Source organism: Ochotona curzoniae, unplaced genomic scaffold, assembly GCF_017591425.1.
Source record: "Ochotona curzoniae isolate NIBS_2020 unplaced genomic scaffold, NIBS_Ocur_1.0 scaffold_1852, whole genome shotgun sequence".
NCBI lineage: Eukaryota > Metazoa > Chordata > Mammalia > Lagomorpha > Ochotonidae > Ochotona > Ochotona curzoniae.
The window spans coordinates 11953271-11974889 of record NW_024467087.1 but is presented as its reverse complement, the minus strand read 5'-3'; the positions used below and the strand labels follow the sequence as shown (position 1 = coordinate 11974889).

At 38.9% G+C, this 21619-nt stretch overlaps 1 protein-coding gene and 1 pseudogene across 3 annotated transcripts in view; one reads left to right on the top strand and one right to left on the bottom strand.

Annotated features, from left to right (window-relative positions):
- The window catches only part of PHF6 (PHD finger protein 6), a 50892-nt gene that overhangs the window by 13337 nt on the left and 15936 nt on the right, over positions 1–21619 (top strand). For all 3 annotated transcript variants that reach the window (XM_040999462.1, XM_040999460.1, XM_040999461.1), the window contains 2 exons: positions 5641–5774; positions 6418–6461. In XM_040999462.1, the coding sequence (XP_040855396.1) occupies positions 5641–5774; positions 6418–6461 (178 nt within the window). The remainder of the gene's footprint in view (positions 1–5640; positions 5775–6417; positions 6462–21619) is intronic.
- LOC121169265 lies at positions 1166–3499 on the bottom strand (annotated as a pseudogene).

The following is a 21619-nucleotide window of genomic DNA, read 5'->3' as shown; positions in this document are numbered from 1 at the left end:
AGCAAGTCTTTAGAGAGTGCAGTACTTAGAGATGGCCTGTCTATACCGGTAATCAGTTCCTGACATGCTTAGTAGATACACAGGTGTTTTGAAAATAGTAGCTGATAAACTTTGAGATTTTCTGTCTACACCAGTAGTCAGTTACTTACAGCAAATAAGCTGGGCAATGCTAAATTATACTGAGTGCTTCATCCCTGGCTTCATGTGGCTCCATTTAGCTATCAGATTGAAGCTCCCTACCCCAGCCTTTTCTTTCTGCATACCCTAAAAGTTGACAATTGACAGTCTCAATCTGGATTTACTACCCTATATATAGCTAGAAAGCAATTATTTTTCATTTTGTCGCTTCAGGTTTGATTTTGTAAACTGAGTTCCAGTCCTGGCCTAATTCATTTGAGTAAGGAACAGGTTATGTCTCAAACTCTGGTTCCTACCAGACTTTAGCTAAGTCATGGTCCTGTTAGTTTCTTGGGCCTCTCATGTGTGACTTGGTTCCTCCTTCATCTATTGGTCAGCTCTTTGAGACTGATCATGTGGCGCAACTTACCATGAAGTTCTTGTAGCTTCTAGAAGCAGGATGGAGATGCCATACAGAAACGTCTAACAAGGCAGTTGTTTTTTCCAATCTCCCCAATATGGAACTGGCATAAAGGTTTATTAGGCCTATTGAAGTAGCAAATTAAATAGATGAGAAAAATAAAAGAACTACCATTATGAAGAAATTTGCACTTCTGTTTTTTTATGCCACAAAACATTTATTCCTCTAAGAACAGTATGCCATTTTTGCAATTTCCAAAAATATTATTAGTAACTGTCTGCAATTTGCTTGCTTATCAAGCTGATTAAAAACAAAAACAAAAACAAAAAAACCAGAGCAGAGCAGTTCTTCAGAACCACCATCAACCATCCTCGGAAACACACAAGAAGATGCTACAGACCAAGTCGAGAAAGCAGCCGCATCCACAGAAGTAGGCAGTGAGCCTTTATCACAGCCTCGGGGTTTTGGCCATCTTACTCCTCTTTCTAATTTGGGAAGGAGGCACTACCCGATGAGCTGTCCCTTCAGGGCATTGCTGGAAACGAATTCAACATGGAGACACCTAACAGGAAGAAGTCTTCTCGTGGCACACAGGGGAGACTGTCCTTAGGTGTATTCTAGAAGATTCTACTGAGGCTCAGTTTCCTGCTTCTTGAGCATGTCTTCTATTTCCTGGGAGACTTTTCCTTTGTTGTCATTTGCTTCTATTGCATTTAACTTTTGATACTCCAGGGGCAGACCATGTTGTTTTGCACGCATGCACACAACCTTCTTATGCTGTGGGGAAGGGGGAACACTCTCATAATTTGTCATCAGGTAACTTGAACAGGTTAATTTTCTCCCATCTTGAGTTGACACCTTAACTTCTATCACAATGTAGGTTACACTTTCCACCTGTTCTTGCTCATCCAGAGAACTTTGATTGCTTTTGTCCATTTTCCATACGACTCCCCACGCTTCATCACGAGGACTGTGGTAAATGGTGGCTCCTCCTCCCTGCTACTGCTGACTTGTTTTGCCTTGGAGATTGCGGAAGTCCGTTGTAAAATCCTGCAGGAGGGCCACATAGCAGAACTTGGTTGAGATGTTTCGGAGGTGGATCCTTTTCAGTTAGCAGGTTGCTGCCTTATGCGAAGTACAGAAAATGTCCTCCCCCTGGCCCAAGTCTGCCATGTCCCCAGCACCACACACCTGCACGCTTGGTGGGGGGATGTGGATTGGACAGCAAGCCTCATGAATGCTGAGTGCAGTGAGACTGCTGGTGACCCCTGCCAGCCCAGCGGACAATCGTGTGGCCACCCCCGGCAATGGGCTCGATCAAAGGCGGGCTCACTTCTCTTAAAGATATTAGGGGACCCAGCACAGTAGCCTTGCATGTGCTGGGATCCCATATGGGCACCAGTTAGTGTTCTGGCAACCCTGCTTTCCTTCCAGCTCCCTGCTTGTGGCCTGGGAAGGCAGTAGAGAATGGCTGGAAGCCTTAGGACCCTGCACCTGCATGGGAGACCCGGAAGAAGCTTCACGCCCCTGGCTTCAGATTGACTCTGGATTGACTTGGCTCTGGCCATTGCAGCCGCTTGGGGAATGAATCAATGGAGGGAGGATCTTCCTCTCTGTCCTCCTCTCTGTATATCTGCCTTTCCAATAAAAATAAATAAATCTTAAAAAAAAAAAAAAAGAAAGAAAGTGGCTTGCAAGGGAATAGCTGATATGTGAATCAAGCCTTTTATGAGGGGGTGGAAAGGGAAGCTTCTGTTGTTTTTGGAGAAGGTATTCCCTCAGGTAAACTTTGATTTCCCCACATTGGAGGGAGACATGGATACAGTGCATGGTGATAACGAGAGGCAGCTGTGAATGCTGCTGCTGCCTGGTAGGGATGGTGAGAAATTAGAGTGACCCATTGGTGGGAAGCGGAATGCCATGCCTCAGCTCCTGCCATCTGGTGTCTTGCTGTGGTGAGGGAGTTGGTGGCAGTAGTAGAAATCCCATTTTTCCAGTTACTGTACATTTTTCTGAAAGGGTCTCTGTTTTATTTTTAGTTCTCGCAATTAAAAAAAAAAAAAGAAAAGAAAATTAGTAGCTACCTATCTGGTTTCTCAGCTTCTTTAATTTTCCTTTCTGTCTTTCTTTGCTTCTCATCCTTGTCTCTAAGAGAGCTGATCTTTTTTTTCCCCCAAGCACTCATGCTACTACTACTCATTCTGTGCTCATTGAACCGGATGAATCTGTTTGCTTTTTCTCAATCTTAGAGTGTTCAGATATTTTATAAATCCCTGAAGATAATTTATGTTAAAATTTCAGGTGTTGAAAACATGAATAAGAAGAGAATATGCCATAAGATACTATGGTCTTGAATTGACATATTTATTGAGCACTATTTAATAAAACTTTAGCCTTCAATAATTTGTCTGGAAAGTGTTGTGTAACATCTATATAGTGATAATTGTGTAAAAGGATAAAATAATAAGAGTGAAAATGAACACTTTATATATCTTAAGTTGTAAAGGGTTGTTTAGGGGTTGGAGTAGAGTAGTACATTGAAGGTCAATTTTCCTTTTGCTTAGATAGATAAGCAGGGGGATTTAATATTTTATTTGAATTTTATTATGGATAATTTTTCTCATTTTGTTAGTACCTTACCAAAAATTTGACTCTTTGGATATGAACACTGTATGAAACAGGTCTGAATTCTAATTCAGCAAAATACCTACTCCTAAACTTGAGAAGAATTTTCCATACTGAACATATTTTTGTTGTTATATTGTTGTCTTTCTCTTCCTTGAGTAAAACTGATAATAAAGTAAGATTTTTCTGACGTTTTAAATTATTGTAGTTAACTGGCTACTGTCAGAATTGGTTCCTTTTACCATAACAACTTAAATCAGTTACGATGGGCAGATTTACAAGCTGCCAAACACTGCTTTTGATGTATGTTGGGCTTTCGGTTTCCTTTGCATTCATACCAGACAGGGATGGGAATTTGAAAGCATTTGCCAGAGTATTTATGTTTTGTAATGTTTTTGGCATGTATGTGTACTTTTGCCCATTGTAGGAAAATCAGAAAATAATGGGGAAAACCACTCCAAGCTAGCCCTGCAGCATCGTGCTGCTTTTACTTCAGCTTGCTTTCAAAGAATGTGTGTCATAAACATCATTGGGCTCATGATCACGGGTTTATATCCATGTCTTTTCTTAACATGCATCAGCTTTCTCTCTTGCTGGTAAAGTGTCTTGGAAAAGAGTGCCTATAGATTACCTCTTCCAATGGGTGTGCTGTCATTTATTGAACTATGACTTGTTTTTCATAGATGATTTTCCATTTGGGATTGTTTTTAAACAATTCTATGGTTGTGCTGGTACTTAAATTTGTTTAGGTCTCATTTTTTAAGACCAAATTTATGGAAGATCAAAGAATATAAACTTAAAAAAAAAAACCCTCTCCAAAAAATAAGGAAACTTGCTTTTTAGCGGGCATGTACCAATTTCCAGCAACATAGAAGGGTACCTAGCTCACCATCTTTCTGGTATTTGAGTTCAGTGCAGTATTTTTAACAACACTCAGTATTGCTTAGTAATTGAATTTAGTAATGTATGTTCCACGTACACCTTTCTGAAACCATTTTAGATATACTTTTAAGGTAAACTACTTGCAGTAGAGTCCTGAAAGAGGTTGGGTAATATTCAGTTGATTGCAGATTAATATATGCAGAATTCATGTAAGCATCATAACACTATAAGGCATTTGGTGAGTATAAATCTTAAATTTTCTTTGTATTTTCTAGAATTTATGTAGTTTATAGTTTTTGATAAAAATGTAATTCAGTGAAATAATAGAACGTTATGCTTAAATTGTAAAATAAATACTCTTCCTTCATAAGAATATATAAATCATCCAGTGCCGTTCTCTGCCTGATAATTTGGCGGAGTACATCTTCTTACAGTCAGACTTTGAAGCTTTTGTATTTATTTAAGGAAGTGTGGTCTTTTCACAAGTACTAATAATGGGTACTTGCCCTCGTGTTTTCTGGGAAGTACCTGTATTGAGAGTGTTTCATTTCTGACTTATGATATGAATATTTTTAAACAATGGCTTCACTGAGAGTTTTGAGTGTTTGACTTGCTTAGAAAAATGTAAGAAATTTCATTGCAATTTGTGTTAGCCACTTGTTACATCAAAATTGTTTAGAAGCCAAGAAACAACAAAAGTTAGGATGGCAAATGACTTTATGTTCACGTTAAGAGGAGGACAGTTTAGAATAAGATGGACAGTAACCATGCAGCAAATAAATAGTTTTTCATCTTTACCTTATTTGTGAATTTTTTTTTTAGGAGATAGCTTCATTTAAAGTCCACTTATATAGAACACTCCAATATATGAATCAAAACCACTAATAATCACTGTTAACATTTTTTTTGTGAAAGAAGTGTTTTCTAAATCTAGAGCATCAGCTAGTTAATATGAATTATCCATTAAATTTAGGAGTTAAACATGTCTTAAAGTATGTTAGAAGATTATTCATTTGTGTATTTGCTGAAAGGTAAGTAGCAGGTTCAATTGAAGTAGGTGAGCACATTTTTACAATGTAATCAACTTGGTATCACAGAATATCCCAGAGCTCAGGATACTGCGAAAATTACCTAATTCTTTTATCTTCTCTCCTTGCTTCACTTCAAGTTGATTTTTACCAGGTTCCTAAATAATACCTAAGGCTTTTCTCCCAGAGATTCTCATTAACTAAGTGGAAATTTTGATGAAACCTTTTCTCTGGAATGAGGAAACATTGTCCCCAAGATCTGATTGTTTTATAATGTGGCATATAGCTCACATTCCGGATCTACTGTATTTCAAGTTTTTCTAGATCATAATGAAACAACAGACATTAATAATGTCCTTTTGATTTTTGTTAGTATTTAGCATGAGGAAGAACTACCCTTAGAAGAATTTTATTCAAACTGTTTCTAAGAAAGTGTAACATTCTTAAGCACGGAATTTTCAATAACCAGTTTGTTTCTCTTGACAGAAAGATAATATGCCTCTAACTTGATACCTTGGCCTCAGCAAAATCACATACTGCTAATACTGTTTTGTTGTTTTTCTGTAGATGTGTTCTTTGTGCCATTGTCCTGGAGCAACAATTGGCTGTGATGTGAAAACATGCCACAGGACATACCACTACCATTGTGCATTGCACGATAAAGCTCAAATCCGAGAGAAACCTTCGCAAGGAATTTATATGTAATTATTTGCTATATCTTAAGTGGTTTTTTTTTTTAGCAGTAATACCTTTATGCTTTTGTAAAAACAAATTTCCATTTCAGGCATTTTATTCTCATCATAAAGAATGTTTTAGATAAGGAGTTTAATGCTCTCATGCTGGGGTCCGTGTGGTGGGTGTGGAAGAGAGTTGATATAAGAATTTTAATGGTAAGATATGTTTTACTGCAACTTGTGACTAGGATGAAGTATACTGCTCCTTTTTCTTATTGTGTAACATGAGTTTAGGGGCAGCGCTGGTACACTGCCACCACTTAGCATGCTTATGTGTCATATCAGAGTGCCTTGCCGTGAGTCTCAGCATTCTGCTGATGTTCCCCCGAGAGGCAGTAGCTGATGGCTCGAGTACTTGGGTCCTTGCCACCCGGATGGGAGACTCAGATTGAGTTCCAGGCTTCTTGACTGTGGCCTGATCCAAATTTGGCTGTGGGAGGCAATTAGGGAATGAATTACAGGTGCCTCGTGGTCTCTCTTGCTCTCTGTCACTGTCTTCAGAAAATAAAACCATTACACGATTGTGACTTCTGATATCAACAACCAAAAGTTGAGTTCAATTTTGTCTGCTTACTTGGTAATTTTCTGTATCTTCCTTTTTTATAAATAGGGTTTATTGCCGAAAGCATAAGAAAACTGCACATAACTCTGAAGGTATGTCATATCTACAATAGTCATTTTTCAGTTTTGAGAAGAATTTTGAGTAAAATAGGAGTGAATTGTATGACACTAATTTTTATCATAACGTTTCTCATTAAATGTATCTAGAACTATTGACATTTCAGAAAAGCATTAGAATAAATTAATGAATATAGTGGGAAAAGGTCAGAATTTTTTTTTTCTGAAAAGGTCAAAATGTTTTAAAAAAAACTTCCTCTAAAGTTCTTGTAAAATGTGTGTTGAAACTTCGTTTCTCTTTAGGAAGGAACAACCTAGTTGCAGTGTGTTTCTGTAATGGTTACAGTTGGAATCCTTGTTACAGTCAGTTGTAGGAAATGTGAACTTGGGAATACTAATAGACTTTGTAATAGTCTTTCTGTTAAACACTCATTCATCTTGTACGGTAGTCCCACCCTGTATCTGCAGTTTCATTTTCTGAAATTTGTGTTACTTTTAGTAAATTGTGTTCTGAAAATACTAAATCGAAAATTCCAGAAATAGTTCATGCATCTGAAGCAACTTGTTAGTTTACATTATTATTATCATTATTTTGTTATTAGTTATTGTTAATATCTTAGTATGCTTAATGTTTAAATTAAACTTTGTCAGAGCTATGTGTGCGTGTAAAGGAAAAACAGTAGCTATGGGTTAGGAACTGTCTGATTTCAGGCAGCCCCTGGGGTCTTAGGATGTATCCTCTTCTCATAAAGAGGGACTAGTGCTTTTCAAGTTATTTAGTAGTTTGTTTTCACATGAAGCTGTAGAGACCCAGGGTGGTCTTATTTCTGTGTACTTAGCCCAAGTTGCGCTTAGCCTTTAAAGGGGGTAGGAGAGTCCTGGGTTGAACTAGTTTGTTTCTTCCTACAGGTAGTTGGATATTTTAACTTTCAATACAAAATGACTTGTATTTGTTCTCACTTTGGTCTATTCTTTTATTTAGATTAGAGATCCGATAATACATTGCTTAGAATTAGAATTATTTGATCGTTATTGTTTCAGGAAATTACTTCTTTTATTAAGATTCACGCAGTTATGATGGGTAGCATATTCAAATTGGTGATCATTTTGGGTCCCTCATATCTTGCTCTTTTATAATACAAAATAATACTGCTTTCCCTGTAGAATCCAGATTAATCTTAACAAAGCACTGGTTAAAAATATTATTAGCAAGAACTAACATTTAACTTAAAGCAGATAAATAATAACGGAATATTTTTGAAGTGATATTGTGGGATTGAAAAGCCTTTGTATTTATTTCTTACGTTTTTTCAGTTCTAGAACTGAATAAAAAACCCATCTGTGAAAGATTGTTTCTTACCTTTCATTACATTTTAAGTATATTTTTCAATATCCTGTAAGATTACACTGGCTGTATATGTTAGGTGAGAATTCAAAGTCCTGATCTGATTCATACAAGTATATGAGCTTTTTGGGACCAGGGAATTGAGATATTTAACACAATTAATATATACTAATTACTAGTAGCCAACTAGCATTTTTATTCCCTAGATTGCTGAAGCTGATAGTACCACCTAGTGGTAGCCAAAGGTCACTGCAGTCTGTAGAAAGTACATAGAACAATTTTGACCACTTTTTTGTTCTATTAAAAAGAGATTTAAATTTGTACTTTACAAGGCAACTTTTATTTTAATGAAACTGGCAGTATTACTACTACTTCAAATTTATGACACTGTATTTGAAATCTGGGTTCACGGTATACTTCTGGAGAACATTGGATTTTCAAGTCATTGTTCAAGTCATAGTATGTTTGTACTCATATTGTAGAACATGAAGTATGGTTTATTATTAAAATTCCTATTTCAAAGGCAGAAAGAGTGATATATACAGATATCTTCTGTCTGCTGGTTTACTCCCCCAGTGTCCGCAACAGCTAGAGCCTGGATCAGAGCAACAGAATAAGCCCTGAACTCAGTCTGGGAGTGCACATGGGTGGCAGGGACCCCAGTACCGGGTCGTCACCTGCTGTCAGAAGCACAGTAGGATGCAACCCCAGGCATTCCGACAGAAGGTGTAGCCGTCTCAAGCCACATCTTATGTGCTGTGCTTAATGCTTGCTTTTGAAAGTATAATTTTGCAATGTAAAAGTATTACAGATATTATATTTATTGAATTTTAGCTTTTATCGCATTTATCTCAAAATTATTTTATAGTAAGTGCTTTGTCGGAAGCAAAGCTAGTTCTGATGCAGAATGCATTTCTGCTCTGTGGTTTTGTGACAGGGATGGGATGTCACAGGATGGCCTTTCAGGTTATAATAAACACTATTTAATTCAGTCTGTCATGTTAGTTTTATATAACTAGAACTGTCTTGGAGTATTAAAGTTAAGAATAATTGCATGTTATAATAATTTAATTTTTGCATCTTAAATATTACTGAATATTTAATACCTATAACTCACCAGAGAATAGTGGACTGTAAATTTCTATAGCCAATTCTTTTTTTCTTTACAACTCAAGATATCTAGCTACATCCATAAAATTTCAAATTATTACTATATCATTAGATTATTAGATTCTGAGTCCTTCAACTATATATTTACCAGTTAGTAATGATGACCTCAAGGTAGACTGCCTATAAGCTTATTTGAAATGTGCAGTAAAGCATTTCTGATTCAGTTCTGGCAGCCTAGTGAAGACCGGGTTCTTCTGAGTTACATGCAAGCTGGTAAATTCATGTGGCCTGGGCCTTTTAGGTAATTAGGAGTATAGGTATCTGCTCCAAATACCTTGAAGTATAATTTTAGAGATGTACATTAGGTGAGTAGTTGCACAGTTAATTGGTAATAAATGGATTGAATGCAAAAACAAACAAACAAACAAAAAGGTGTCATGTTGGAAAGGAACTTAGAAGAGTTTGCTTTAAATTAAATCTTTGGGTTGCAGAACAAAATCTTGGAAGGCTGAGACCAGAAGTATTTGAATGTTTTTAAGGAATTGATTTTAAAAATGAAAATAAAAGTGAATAGAGCAGCACAGAATAATGGGAAAATGCATGGGTCAGATTGATGAACGTTTTGACTATTATCCTGAGGATAACATGGGATTGACTGTTTTAAGTAGGTGAGAATGGCCTGTTGTGGGAGCCCTGTTTGATTAACAATAGTAAGCTTAAGCTAGTTTTGTAACTAGGGGGATGAAAAGTGAATAAATATGAGAGTGGTTGTTAAAAATGTCTTTGAGAAAGAGAACATCCGTACTTGCAACAGCGTGATGAAGCCAAGCAGTGGGAAGTCAGACCAGGTGTCCTATGTGGTTAACAGGACCCAACCACATGAGTCATCACAGCTCTCTCCCGAAGTCTGCATGTAGTCAGGGGGTGGAGCTTGGTATCAAACCCAGAATCACCATTGCGAGATGACAGCATCCTAACTGTTGTCTTAAAAAAAAGTATTATTTGGGGACCTATGTGTTGATGTAACAGGTAGATCCTCCACCTGTGATGGGCACTGGTTCTAGTCCCGCCTGCTCTACTTCCCAGTCCCACTCCCTGCTAATGTCCTGGGAGAGCAGTGGAGGATGGCTTAGGTCCTTGGACCTCTGCACCCATTCAGGAGACCTAGAAGAAGCTCCTGGCTCCTGACTTCGGATCACCTCATCACTGGCCTTTACAGCTACTTGGGGAATGAACCAGAAGATGAGAAATCTTCTTTCTCCTCTCTGTATAAATCTGCCTTTCAAATAAAAATTAATACATCTTTAAAGAAAAGATTTCTTGTTTATTTGGAAGGCAGAGTAACAGGGGGAAACAGAGAGGAAAGCAGTGAGAAGTGGGGGTAGCAGGAGCACAGCAGCCAGGCCACAGCCAGGAGCCAAGAACTCTTTCTAGGTCTCCCATATGGGAGGCAGGGGTCCATGAGCCTGGGCTGTCTTCTGCCTTCACAGGAGCATTAGCAGGGAGCTGAATTGGAAGCAGAGCAGCTGGGTCATGAACCAGTTCTTGACATAGGTTGCCAGTGTTGCAAGTGACAGCTTAAAGTGCTGCACTACAACACTGGCTTCTAACTGGAATCTTAATCACCAAGACAAACACCTGAAGATTTAAGTGATAAGATCCCTCTTCCCCCTCCCACTGTTTTCCCCTGTATTGTCACAATAGTATAGTCCTTCAACAGCAGCCACAAGTCCATGATTCTGCTGTTTAAGTGCATCGTGACATTATAGGTATAGACAATGGTAGGAAGCCCAACACGTTATTTTCAAGATACATTTAGCAGTTTCATTAGGAGTCCATCTTTTATTCAGCAGAAGAGATGCATACCGCAATGTATGATAGTAGGAGGAAAATATAGTAAGGAAACAATTCAAAATAGGAGATGGCCTAGGACTGACTGCTGAAGAACTTCAGCAGGTAAAAACTAAGTATAGAAGGATGGTCCTACACAGGTGGAGGGGAGGAATGGGTAGGATGGAAACCCAGGTTCATATTTAGTCTTGGAGCCAAGAGAAGGGAGAGAGTAGAGTCAGAAGGGACAAAATTATCAACTTGGTGTGCTATTCAGAAGCACACATGGAGTTGGCACTGTGATGTAGTAAAGCTGCCTCCTGTGGTGTCAATGTACCATAGAGGGGCCAGGTTGAGTCCCAGCTTCTCCACTTCTGATCCACCTTCCTGCTAATGTGCCTGGGAGAAGCAACAGAAGATGGCCCAAATCCTTGGTCCTCTGCACACATATGGAAGACCTGAGAGTAGCTCCTGGCCCCTGGCTTCTGACTAGCCCAGCTCTGGCCATTGTGGCCATTTGGGGAGTGAACCAGCTGGTGCAAGTTTGATGTCTCTCTCTTTCTAACTCTGCCTTTCAAATCCATCAATCTTTTGCAAAAGAGCATCCACAGGATTTGGAACAATGGAGCTTACACAATAGCTTACCTTTCTGTGGCCTGGATGGAGCAGTAGAGGCAGTTAGTAATACACCTCTTTGCACATGAGTAGTGAGGCTTAGACAAATGTGACACAGATAAACCTACTGTATTTCCCTGTGGAAGAGCAGGGGAATAGTTTAAAAGAGCTTTAAAGGTGGTGGTTTTGTTAATTAATGGACCTTAACTTTTAGAGACATTTTAAGTTTACAGCAAAATTAAGCAGAAAGTACTGCGTTCCAGTACAATTCCTATCTGGTCACCTTCCTCCCCAGTACCTGCATATAACCTCCCCACCATGGGCATCCCTCGCCAGTGTCGTACATTTATTACAGTCAAAGAAACAATATTGACACATCATCATCACTTGAAGTCTATAGTTTACATTGGAGTCCATTCTTGGTTTGGTGGAGTCTAAGGATTTTGACATGTGTAATGACGTGGATTCATCATTGTGTTATTATAGACCATAGTTTCACTGCCCTGGAAACTTCCTGTGCTCCACTTACTCTCCCCCACTCCACCCTGAAACCTGGGCAACTACTGATGGTTTTACTTTCTCTAGAATGTCACATAGTTGGAATCATGCAGTACATAGCTTTTTCATATTAGTCTCTTTTGCCGAGTTGGCATTTTAAAATGGGGAGGCAAGTAATTTGTTGATACATAAATTCCCGTGAGAAAGGATCCTATAGTTAGGATTTCGAAAGTATAGGAAAGATGATTCAGCACACAAAATAATTGGCCAATGATATTTTCATTATACTTGGAGAGAAGGAGCTCAGATCTGTTGTTTAAAAGACTTATTTGTTTGAAAGCAGAGCTAAGAAAGACAGGAAAATCTTTTGTCTGATGGTTCACTCCCCAGATTGCCACAATGGCCAGGGTTAGACCATGTGGAGGCCAGGAGATTCTTTTGGGCCTCCCATGTGGGTAACAGGAGCCTGAGCACAGGGGCCCTCTTCTGCTGCTTTCCCAGGCACATTAGCAGGGAGCTGCATAGGAATTGGAGCCAGTACTCAAGCCGACATGCATTTGGGGTGCTGACACTGTAGGCTGTGGCTTAACCACTGAGTTAAGTGGTTAACCACTCATTTAAGCCACAGCACCAGTTCCCAGATTTCTTTTCTCTGTCAAGGAAACCTAGGGAAAAGTGTGAGGATTATAGATTGCAGAAAAGAGGTTTGAAAGAATAGCTGTGAGGACTGGCAAAGAAGTTTGCCTAAAGAAATGTCAGGCTTCCAAACTAGGTTGAGATTGGCAAGTATGAATTTATGTCGTAGTGCCCATCCTGGATGTAACCTAGAGAAAGGGGTTACATGGCTAATTCAGAATTAGGATTTTGACAAGTGAGTTCAGCAAAGAAGTTAGGGAATTAATGACTTTGGGACATTTGCAAAAGAGAAATCTGAGCTAGATAGAGAAGAAAGTGAAAGGAGAAAAAGAAAAAAAAAATCTAAATACTGCAGCTCCTGGTAAAATCCAAAAACAATGAGAGAGTACTTAAGGAATTTAATCATTTGTGGTTCAAAGTGTGTCGGGATTTCTGAAGTAGAACCATTTCTGGTGGTTTTTAGGTTTACTGGATATGATTATGGGAATTGAGCAGTTGATAGAGGACATCACTGAAAGTCAAGAAACTGAGGGGTTGGGTGGTTTTTTGCTTTGATTGTCCTTGTGAACACCCAAAATAGCCCATGGATGACACCAGAGGTGGAAATGGAGAAAGGAACTATGAGTGATGTGCTGAAGAATGAAGTGGAAAGATTGGAGTTAATTACTAGCAACAGGGAAGGAAAGAGGGTAGACATAGCTTCTTTCTACTTAGGGAAGAATCTGTGGACCAGATTTGGCATCATCTGGGAGCTTGATAGAGACATCTAATCTGAGGTGTCACTCCTGGCTGACTAATAGGAATTTCTGTTTTGGCCACATCCCCTATAGTTTGTATTCACTTTAATATTTTTAGAAGCATTCGTTCAACTCAACAATGTAGTCCTTAAAGATGCAAGGTTTCTAACAAGAGGATATAGGACTAATGGCCAGGAAACACTGCCTAGTAGAACTTGTGGTGATGATAAAAATGTTCCTTATTTACACTGTGCAGTATGGTAGGTAGCCATTAGCCACATGTGATTATTGAGTATTGTTCTTAAAACAGTGTGATGCCTTCCTATTTTTAATAGGAAACTGATACTTTTAAAAATGGACAAGAGGGCCTGGTGCCATAAGCCTCGTGGCTAAAATCCTGACTTTGTACGTGCTGGGATCCCATATGGGCACCAGTTTGTATGCCAGTGGCCCCGCTTCCAACCCAGCTCTCTGCTTGTGGCCTGAGAAAGCAGTAGAGGACAGCCCAAAGCCTTGGGACCCTGCACCCGTGTGGGAAAACAGTTAGAGGCTCCTGGTTCCTGGCTTCAGATCAGCTCAGCTCTGGTTGTTGGCGGCCGCTTGGAGAGAGAACCAGCAGATGGAAGAGCTTTCTGTTCTCTCCTCTCTGTAAATCTGACGTTCCAATAAATAAAAAATTTTAAAAAATGCTTAAAATGGACAGGAATAACTAGAATTAAATTCTTCATTGTAAATATTTTTCTCTGTGTATGTCTAGATAATATATTCTTTACATTTTTAAGCAGTATTTTAAAAATATTAAACGTGGGTAATAACAAATAGTCTTGTGTTGTAGCTGATACTAGTCTGTTTTAGAGAGGTACTTTCATATGACAGCTCGCCATCACTGTAAACATTTGGGTGCCTTCAAGGAACTGTGATTAGGAATGAATAGTGCTTTATTTCAAATCATTTTCATTAATAATTTAAGACTTCTGTGCTAAATTTGTATTGAACAAAATAATCTGTGATGAGGTTGAGTTTCAATTCTTCATCACATGCATGTGTAGAATACAAGTCATGGTCACAGACAACCAGTCTTTTTGTAATGCCTGTCTTTTTAATTTTTCTTTCTTTTTTTTTTAACATCCAAACATTTATTGAAATTTACTGAGTGTCTACTGAGCGTGGGCACCTTTGGGAAGGTGGAGTCTGACTGTGTATGAAGGTGCTTACTATGTCAGTATGACAAGAATCATTGGCAGCAACTGAATAGGATTGTGTGGTTTGCAGGGCATTCTTCACAAATAATTTTTTAAGGCAGCTTTGTGAAGAAGGTGTTAGTATTAAGTCTCGCTTGATACATGGGATGACTTTGATTCACAAATGGTAAGTACCTTAATCAAGTTAAGATCCCATAAGTGGCAGTTAGGCATTCTATCCAAGACCCTTTGTACTTCACACTGTTAAACCAGGTGAGACCTTTGGACAGGTTAGGAAGTGGAGCATAGACCAAGAGCATGTAAGGTGAAGAAAGCATTGGTTAAGAAGAAGAGGACTAGAAAGGAGATAGACATGGCTTTGTAACATGAGGAGGCAGTTGGGAGTTGCTTTGGCCACCCCATAGGGTCATATCAGAGACGAGCAGAATGGAAGCAAGCAGCAGCTTGGGCAGTGTCAAGTGCCATAGACATAGTAGGGTCATATTTGTAAGAAATTGGAACCAATTGGTGGCAAACAAAAAGGACAATTTTATCTCTGATCATGTCAGCCTGGATTTTTAGAAATTACAAATATATTGTATTTATCTGTTTGAAAAGCTCTTGAGTACTTGTACTAAAATCAGCCATTCAGAAGACCATACACTGGAGGCTTCCTTCCCACTCTTGCCCTTATAACTCAGTTTCTTTGCTAAAAGCAAGCAGGTATGTCCTTTCAGTGAAATTCCATGCATCCACAGATATATGCAGAACTTGTGACTGCCAGGAAAGTATGGAAATTGTTTTTCTGTGATAGTGAGTGTTAGCATTTTAAACACATACATCTGCTTACACGCTGGCGTATATTTGTCCCAGCTCATCCACTCTCATGCTTTGTGATCTTACACAAAATTAAGTAATCTTCATAGAACGGGGTCAGGATGTTGAACAATGACTGGTACAACTCTGTCAAAATGCAGGCTCAAACAAGATGATGCATATCAAACTGAAGCACATCTGGTACAGTAAAAATTCAAACGCTCAAATGTTTATTATGGGCTATTAAATATTATTTCATATATATCTGTACGTACAGACACAAATATATGCTATTAAGATTGTGTAAGAATATTAATATAAATAGAAAAAGGTGTTCTTTAAAACATTTGTGATATTTAATAGGTGGTTGGTGGAATACAATGGATTACTGTTCACTCTTAGAAGGCAGGAGGGCAGTTTGCATATACTGTCATGGAAATGGAGAAATCAAGGTGTAGAATAGTAGCTTAAGATGCTATTTGTTTGTATATCTGTTTTTAAAAAAATGTACAACGTAGTGCCACAGCCTAGTGGCTAAAGTCCTCCTCGCCTTGCACGTGCTAGGATCCCATATGGGTGCCTGTTCCTGTCCTGACGGTCCTGCTTCCCATTCACCTCCTTGCTTGAGGCCTGACAAGGCAGTAGAGGATGGCTCAAAGCCTTGGGACCCTGCACCCACATAGGAGACCTAGAAGAAGCTCCTGGCTTCAGATCAGCTCAGCTCTGGCCGTTGCAGCCACTTGGAAAGTGAACCAGCAGATGGAAGATCTGAAGTTGGGGTTGCTGGGACACAAACTGGCGCCCATGTGGGATCCCTGCATGTGCAAGGCTAGGACTTCAGCAGCTAGGCTACCATGCAGGGCCCATTTAAGCAGCTTTCGAGATTTATTTATTTTTATTGGGAGGGCAGATTTACAGAATGAGTTACAAAGAGAAGGGTCTGGTCTTCCACCCACCGGTTCACTCCCCCTGTGACCACATGGCCGGAGCTGAGCTAATCCAAAGCCGTGAGCCAGAAGCATCTTTAGGGTCTCCCCACACGGGTGCAGGGTCCCAAAGCTTTGACTGTCCTCGACTGCTTTCCCAGGCCACAAGCAGGGAGCTGAATGGGAAGCTGGGCTGCCGGAATTAGAACCGGCACCCATATGGGATCCCAGTGCTTACAAGGCAAGGACTTTAGCCACTAGGCTATGGTGCAGGGCCCTGGCAGTTTTTAAATGCTGTCGAATACTATTGGGCAAGTTGCTTCTGCCTGCAGCATCAACATCCTACAGGGGTTCTGGTTGTTGTCCCAGCTGTTCCACTTGCCATCTAGCTCCTTGCTTATTGCCTGGGAAAACAGTGGAGGATGGTCCTTGTCCTTGAGACCCTGCACCTATGTGAGAGACTGGGAAGAAGCTCCTGGCTTCTAGTTTGGAATTGGCTCAGCTCTGCTCTGCTCTGCTGCAGCTATTGTGGCCAATTAGAGAGTGAACCTTCAGTTGAAAGATTCACTTTCACTCTCCTCTCTCTGTTAAATTGTCCTAATAAAAATAAATGAATCCTTTGGTCCCGACATGGTAGCCTAGTGGCTAAAGTCCTCGCCTTGCACACTCCATGATCCTATATGAGTGCCAGTTCGTGTCCAGCTGACCCAACTTCCCATCTTGCTCCCTGCTTGTGGCCTAGGAAAGCAGTCAACAGCAGCGCAAAGCCTTGGGACCCTGCACCCATGTCGCAGACCCGGAAGACACTCATGGCTCCTGTCTTCAGATCAGTTCATCTCTGCACTGGCTGTTGCAGCCACCTGGGGAGTGAGTCAGCAGACAGAAGATCTTCCTGTCTGTCTCTCCTCCTCTCTGTATATCTTACTTTCCAATTAAAAAAAATAAATCTTAACACAAAATGAATCCTTTAAAAATCTTTTATTCTGCTACATTTATAGCTGTTTATTGATATAATTTTAATCTATCTGTGTCATACATTATGAGGAATCTCATTTTGTAAAAACTAGTATTTTTATTTGAAAAGCAGAGTTACATAAGGTAACAGAGACCTTCCATCGACTCCCAGAATGGCTGCAACAGCCAAAGCTGGATGGGTCTGAAGCCAGGAGCCCGGAGCTTCCTCCAGATAGCCCACATGGCTTACAGGGTCCCAAGGACTTGGGCCATCCTCTGCTGCTTTTCCAGGCCATAAACAGAGAGCTGGGTTGGAAGAAGAGCCACCAGGATGCGAACTGGCACCCATGCTGTGAGCTAGTACCACAGGCGAAATCTTAGCCTATCATGCTTGGTGCTGGCCCAGGGTCTCAGTTTTTTGAACAGTACAAAGCCAGTGGTACCATTGTATGTTTTCCCAGCTGGTCTAAAATGCCACCAATATTATACTGTCAGCTTCCACATGCATTGTGTCTGTTTTCACACTTGTTATTCTCTCCTACCAATACATTTCTCTGTATTTAAAAAAATATATATTTATTTCAAAGAGACAGAGATCTCTCTCATCTATTGGTTAGTTCATTCTCAAAATGCCTGAAATGACCAGTGTTGGGGTAGCCAAAACTAGGCGCCAGAAACATTGATCATCTCCCATGTTGTGGATAGGAAACCAAGTATTTGAACCGTCTCTAATTACATTCCCCAGTGTACGTTAGGAGAAAGCTGGATTCAGGAGCAGACAGGACTTGAACCTAGGCACTTTGGTATGGTCATGTCTTCAACTGCTAGACCAAACATTTTCCCCCATATGCTGGGATGTTAACTGCTGTTGAATATTCTTATTGTATATTTTTATTCATTTACTTTTCCAAAAAAAATCAGCTAAGTTGCATTTTTATCAGAATTTTATTAAATGAGCAAGAAATTATTTTCTCACTTCAATCCTGTTCAAGCATAGGCGTGATGTCTTCTTAATCCATAGGGGACATTTTTTATTTTTATTGCAAATAAATGTTTTGTTGGGTTTATTGTAAACTTTATAACTCGGTCTACTGTATTGCTAGTTCAAAAATGATGTATCGCTTGATTTACACTTCCATTCTAGAGAAATTAAAAGTAGGTTTGTTAACCTTTTATTCTGTAAATTATGTAATTATACCTTTCATCTGCTTCATACTTAAAGCTGCCATCTTACTTGAGCTTATCATATAAGGATACTAATCATTTTTCACAAGTAAGGCCAGTATTTTTCCAATTTATTAACTGTCATTTGACTTAACACCTTTAAAAAAAAAAACTTCTCAGAAGTCTGGAAGTGAAATAATTAAATCCATGACTGTTTTGTGACTTTTTTTCTGTGGCTTTTATATATTGAATAATCTTGGACCAGCGCTGTGGCATGGGCTAAGCGTCTGTCTGTGGCAGTGGTATACCATATGGACACTGATTTGTGTCCCAGCTGTTCCGCTTCTAATCTAGCTCCCTGCTTACTGCCTGGGAAGGTGATAGGGGATGGCTCAAGTCCTTGGATCACTGCAATCTGGTGGAAGACCCAGAAAAATCTCCTGGCTCCCAGTTTCAGGTCCACTCAGCTCTGGCGATTGGGGTCATTTGGGGAGTGAACCAGCATGTAGAAGATCTGTCTCTCTTCTCCATATAACTGCCTTCCAAACAAAATAAATGTTAAATACTGAATAATCTTTTATATTAAGAAAGAAATGCCATGGAGAAAACTAGTTACATTGATCTGATAATGGAATCAGTTTTAAAGTGATGACTTTATAGATATTTAATAAAAACAGTGTTATGATGTTAGTGATACTGTTCTCATTTTAGATAACTGAATGTTATATATACACACATACACATGTTTTATATATACTTTTACGCTTGATCTTAGCCAAAAGGCCAAGAAGTGATTTATATGTACTTTTAAAAACCATTTTTTTCACAAACCTTGTATATCTATATCAAAAAAATTGAAGCATTTGTTTATCACTTTAAGAATTTTGAATTGTTCACAACTGCAACTAACAGCTTGAATTAAATCCCATGTCTTAAAGATTTATTGATTTTTTTGTTGTTGTTGTTGAAGGACAGATTTACAGAGAGAAGGCGAGATAGATCCTCCATCTGCTGCCCCATTCTCCAAGTGTCCGCAACGGCCGGAGCTGAGCCGATCCAAAGCCAGGAGCTTCTTCTAGGCCTCCCACACAGGTGCAGGATCACAGGCTTTGGGCCATTCTTTACTGCTTTCCCAGGCCACAAGTAAGGAGCTGCATGGGAAGTGGAGCAGCTAGAACTCAAATTTGGGCCCAAAATCCCATGTCTTAAAATTGTCACTTAAGGAAGAAAAATGTCACTTAAAGCTATTTAAAACACAATATGCTCTATGCAACAGGTAGAGGAATAATATCTAGGATTTATAATGATCTCAAAAAACTCAATTAAAACAAGAAACAATCCAGTTAAGAAATGGGGAAAGGACATGAACAGGCGTTTTTCGAAGGCTAACAGATAGGAAATAATGTTCAGGATTACTAGCCATCAGGGATATGTATATAAAAACCACAAAGCAACTTCACTCCAGTTAGAATGACTATCACACAGAAATCAGAAAACAGTTGATGCTGGTGAGGATATGGGGGGGAAAGCTGCCCTAATCTACTGTTGATGGGAATGTCTTTTAGTGCAGCCATTATAGAAGACCATATGGAGATTAGATCTACCATATGGTCCAGCCATCAAATTCCTTGGAATTTATTCATATGAAATTAAATCAGCCTATTAAAGAGTTATCTGTACCCTCATGTTTATAACAGCTTAATTCACAATAACTAAGATATGCAATCAACTCAGATGCCCATCAACTAATGATTAAATAAAGAAAATGATATATGGGGACCAGCACTTTTGCTCAGCTAGCTAATCCTGGGCCTCCAAATGCTGACATTCCATATGAATGCTGGTTTATGTCCCATTTGCTCCACTTATAATCCAGCTCCCTGCTTCTGACCTTTGAAAGTAGTAGAGGATGGTCCAATGCCTTGGGACTCTGCACCTGAGTAGGAGACCCTGAAGAAGCTCCTGGCTCCTGGCTTTGGATTAGCTCGGCTCTGGCCGTTGTGGCCATTTGTGAAGTGAACCAGCTGATGGAAGATCTTTCTCTTTGTAAATCTGGCTTTCCAATAAAAAGAAATGTATCTTTTTAAAAAAAATATGTATATATGATGGAATACTACTTGGACATAGAAAATAATGAAATCTTGTCTTTTCCAAGTAAATGAAGTCTTTTAGCAACCATTATGATTAATGAAATAAGCCAATTCCAAAGGGGGGGAAAAAATATGTTCTTCCTGATCTGTGATAATTAATACACAGAGTACAAAATTGTAATCTATATGAATGAAATTGACATCATGGGACTTTGTATTCCTGAGGAAGAGTAAGGTTTTTTTCCCCCCTGCTTGCTATGGATAGATATGTTTACCTAATGGAGTGTTAAGTCTGATTGCAGGGTGAAATGAAAATATGCCATGTGAAAAATAGCAAAAAAAAAAAAAAAAAAAAAGGAAGGAAGAGGGTGGGTAAGGAGTGTGGGCAAGAAGAAGGCTAGGCTGGGACATACCACTGGACTCCTAAATCCTATATTGTGAAATACATGAAATTTTCTCACTTAATATAAAGAAAAAGAAAAAGTAGTTTGCTCTGATATGGAATTTGCTGTAATGTTACTATCAGAGTGTGTGTTTTATTGTCTACTCTGTCGTTACGGGAATTGTTCATGTGAGTTTGTCTTATAATACACAACCCTGTAATTTTTCCCTTTTCCCCTTAACTCCTTCAAGCCCTACATTGTTATATGAAGCTGCATTTATACAAATGAACATTAACTATTTTACAAACAACCTGATACATGAGTTATTTGAGTTTACATATTCAACTATATTTACTGAGTTAACCCTTTTTAAAGTATTGGGAAAAATATTTATATTTGTGAATAAAAGTTGATCTACTTTCTCATTGTTATGTTAGCCTCCAGAATTATAATCAGTAAATAAAAATAATGAAAGTATTGGAACTATGCCAAAAACTTTATAGTTTGACCCTAAGACAAGTAAATATTTGGTTGTTACAAAAACATTTTTAAAAACTCAATGTCTTGTATGACAATATGCACTCAACTAATAAAATAGCTGTATTGAATAACTGGAACACCTCTTAATTATAGAAATCCTTTTAAAATTATTATAGAGTTCTAAAATTTTACATATTTTTTATCAAAATAATATACGCAATTAATGCTCAACATAGATTTCCTACCACTTGTATTAGAAACTCCTTTTGTGCTTACTGTTTTGATTATTTTATCAGTTCATTTTAGATGATTTTCTTGCTCAGTTTGTTCATTGAGTCTTTATGATTGTTTGAAGAGCTATTTAGAACAGTACCATCCAAAAGAACTTTTCTTCATCAGTAGGAATGTAGACAGGAAGGTAGACAGTTT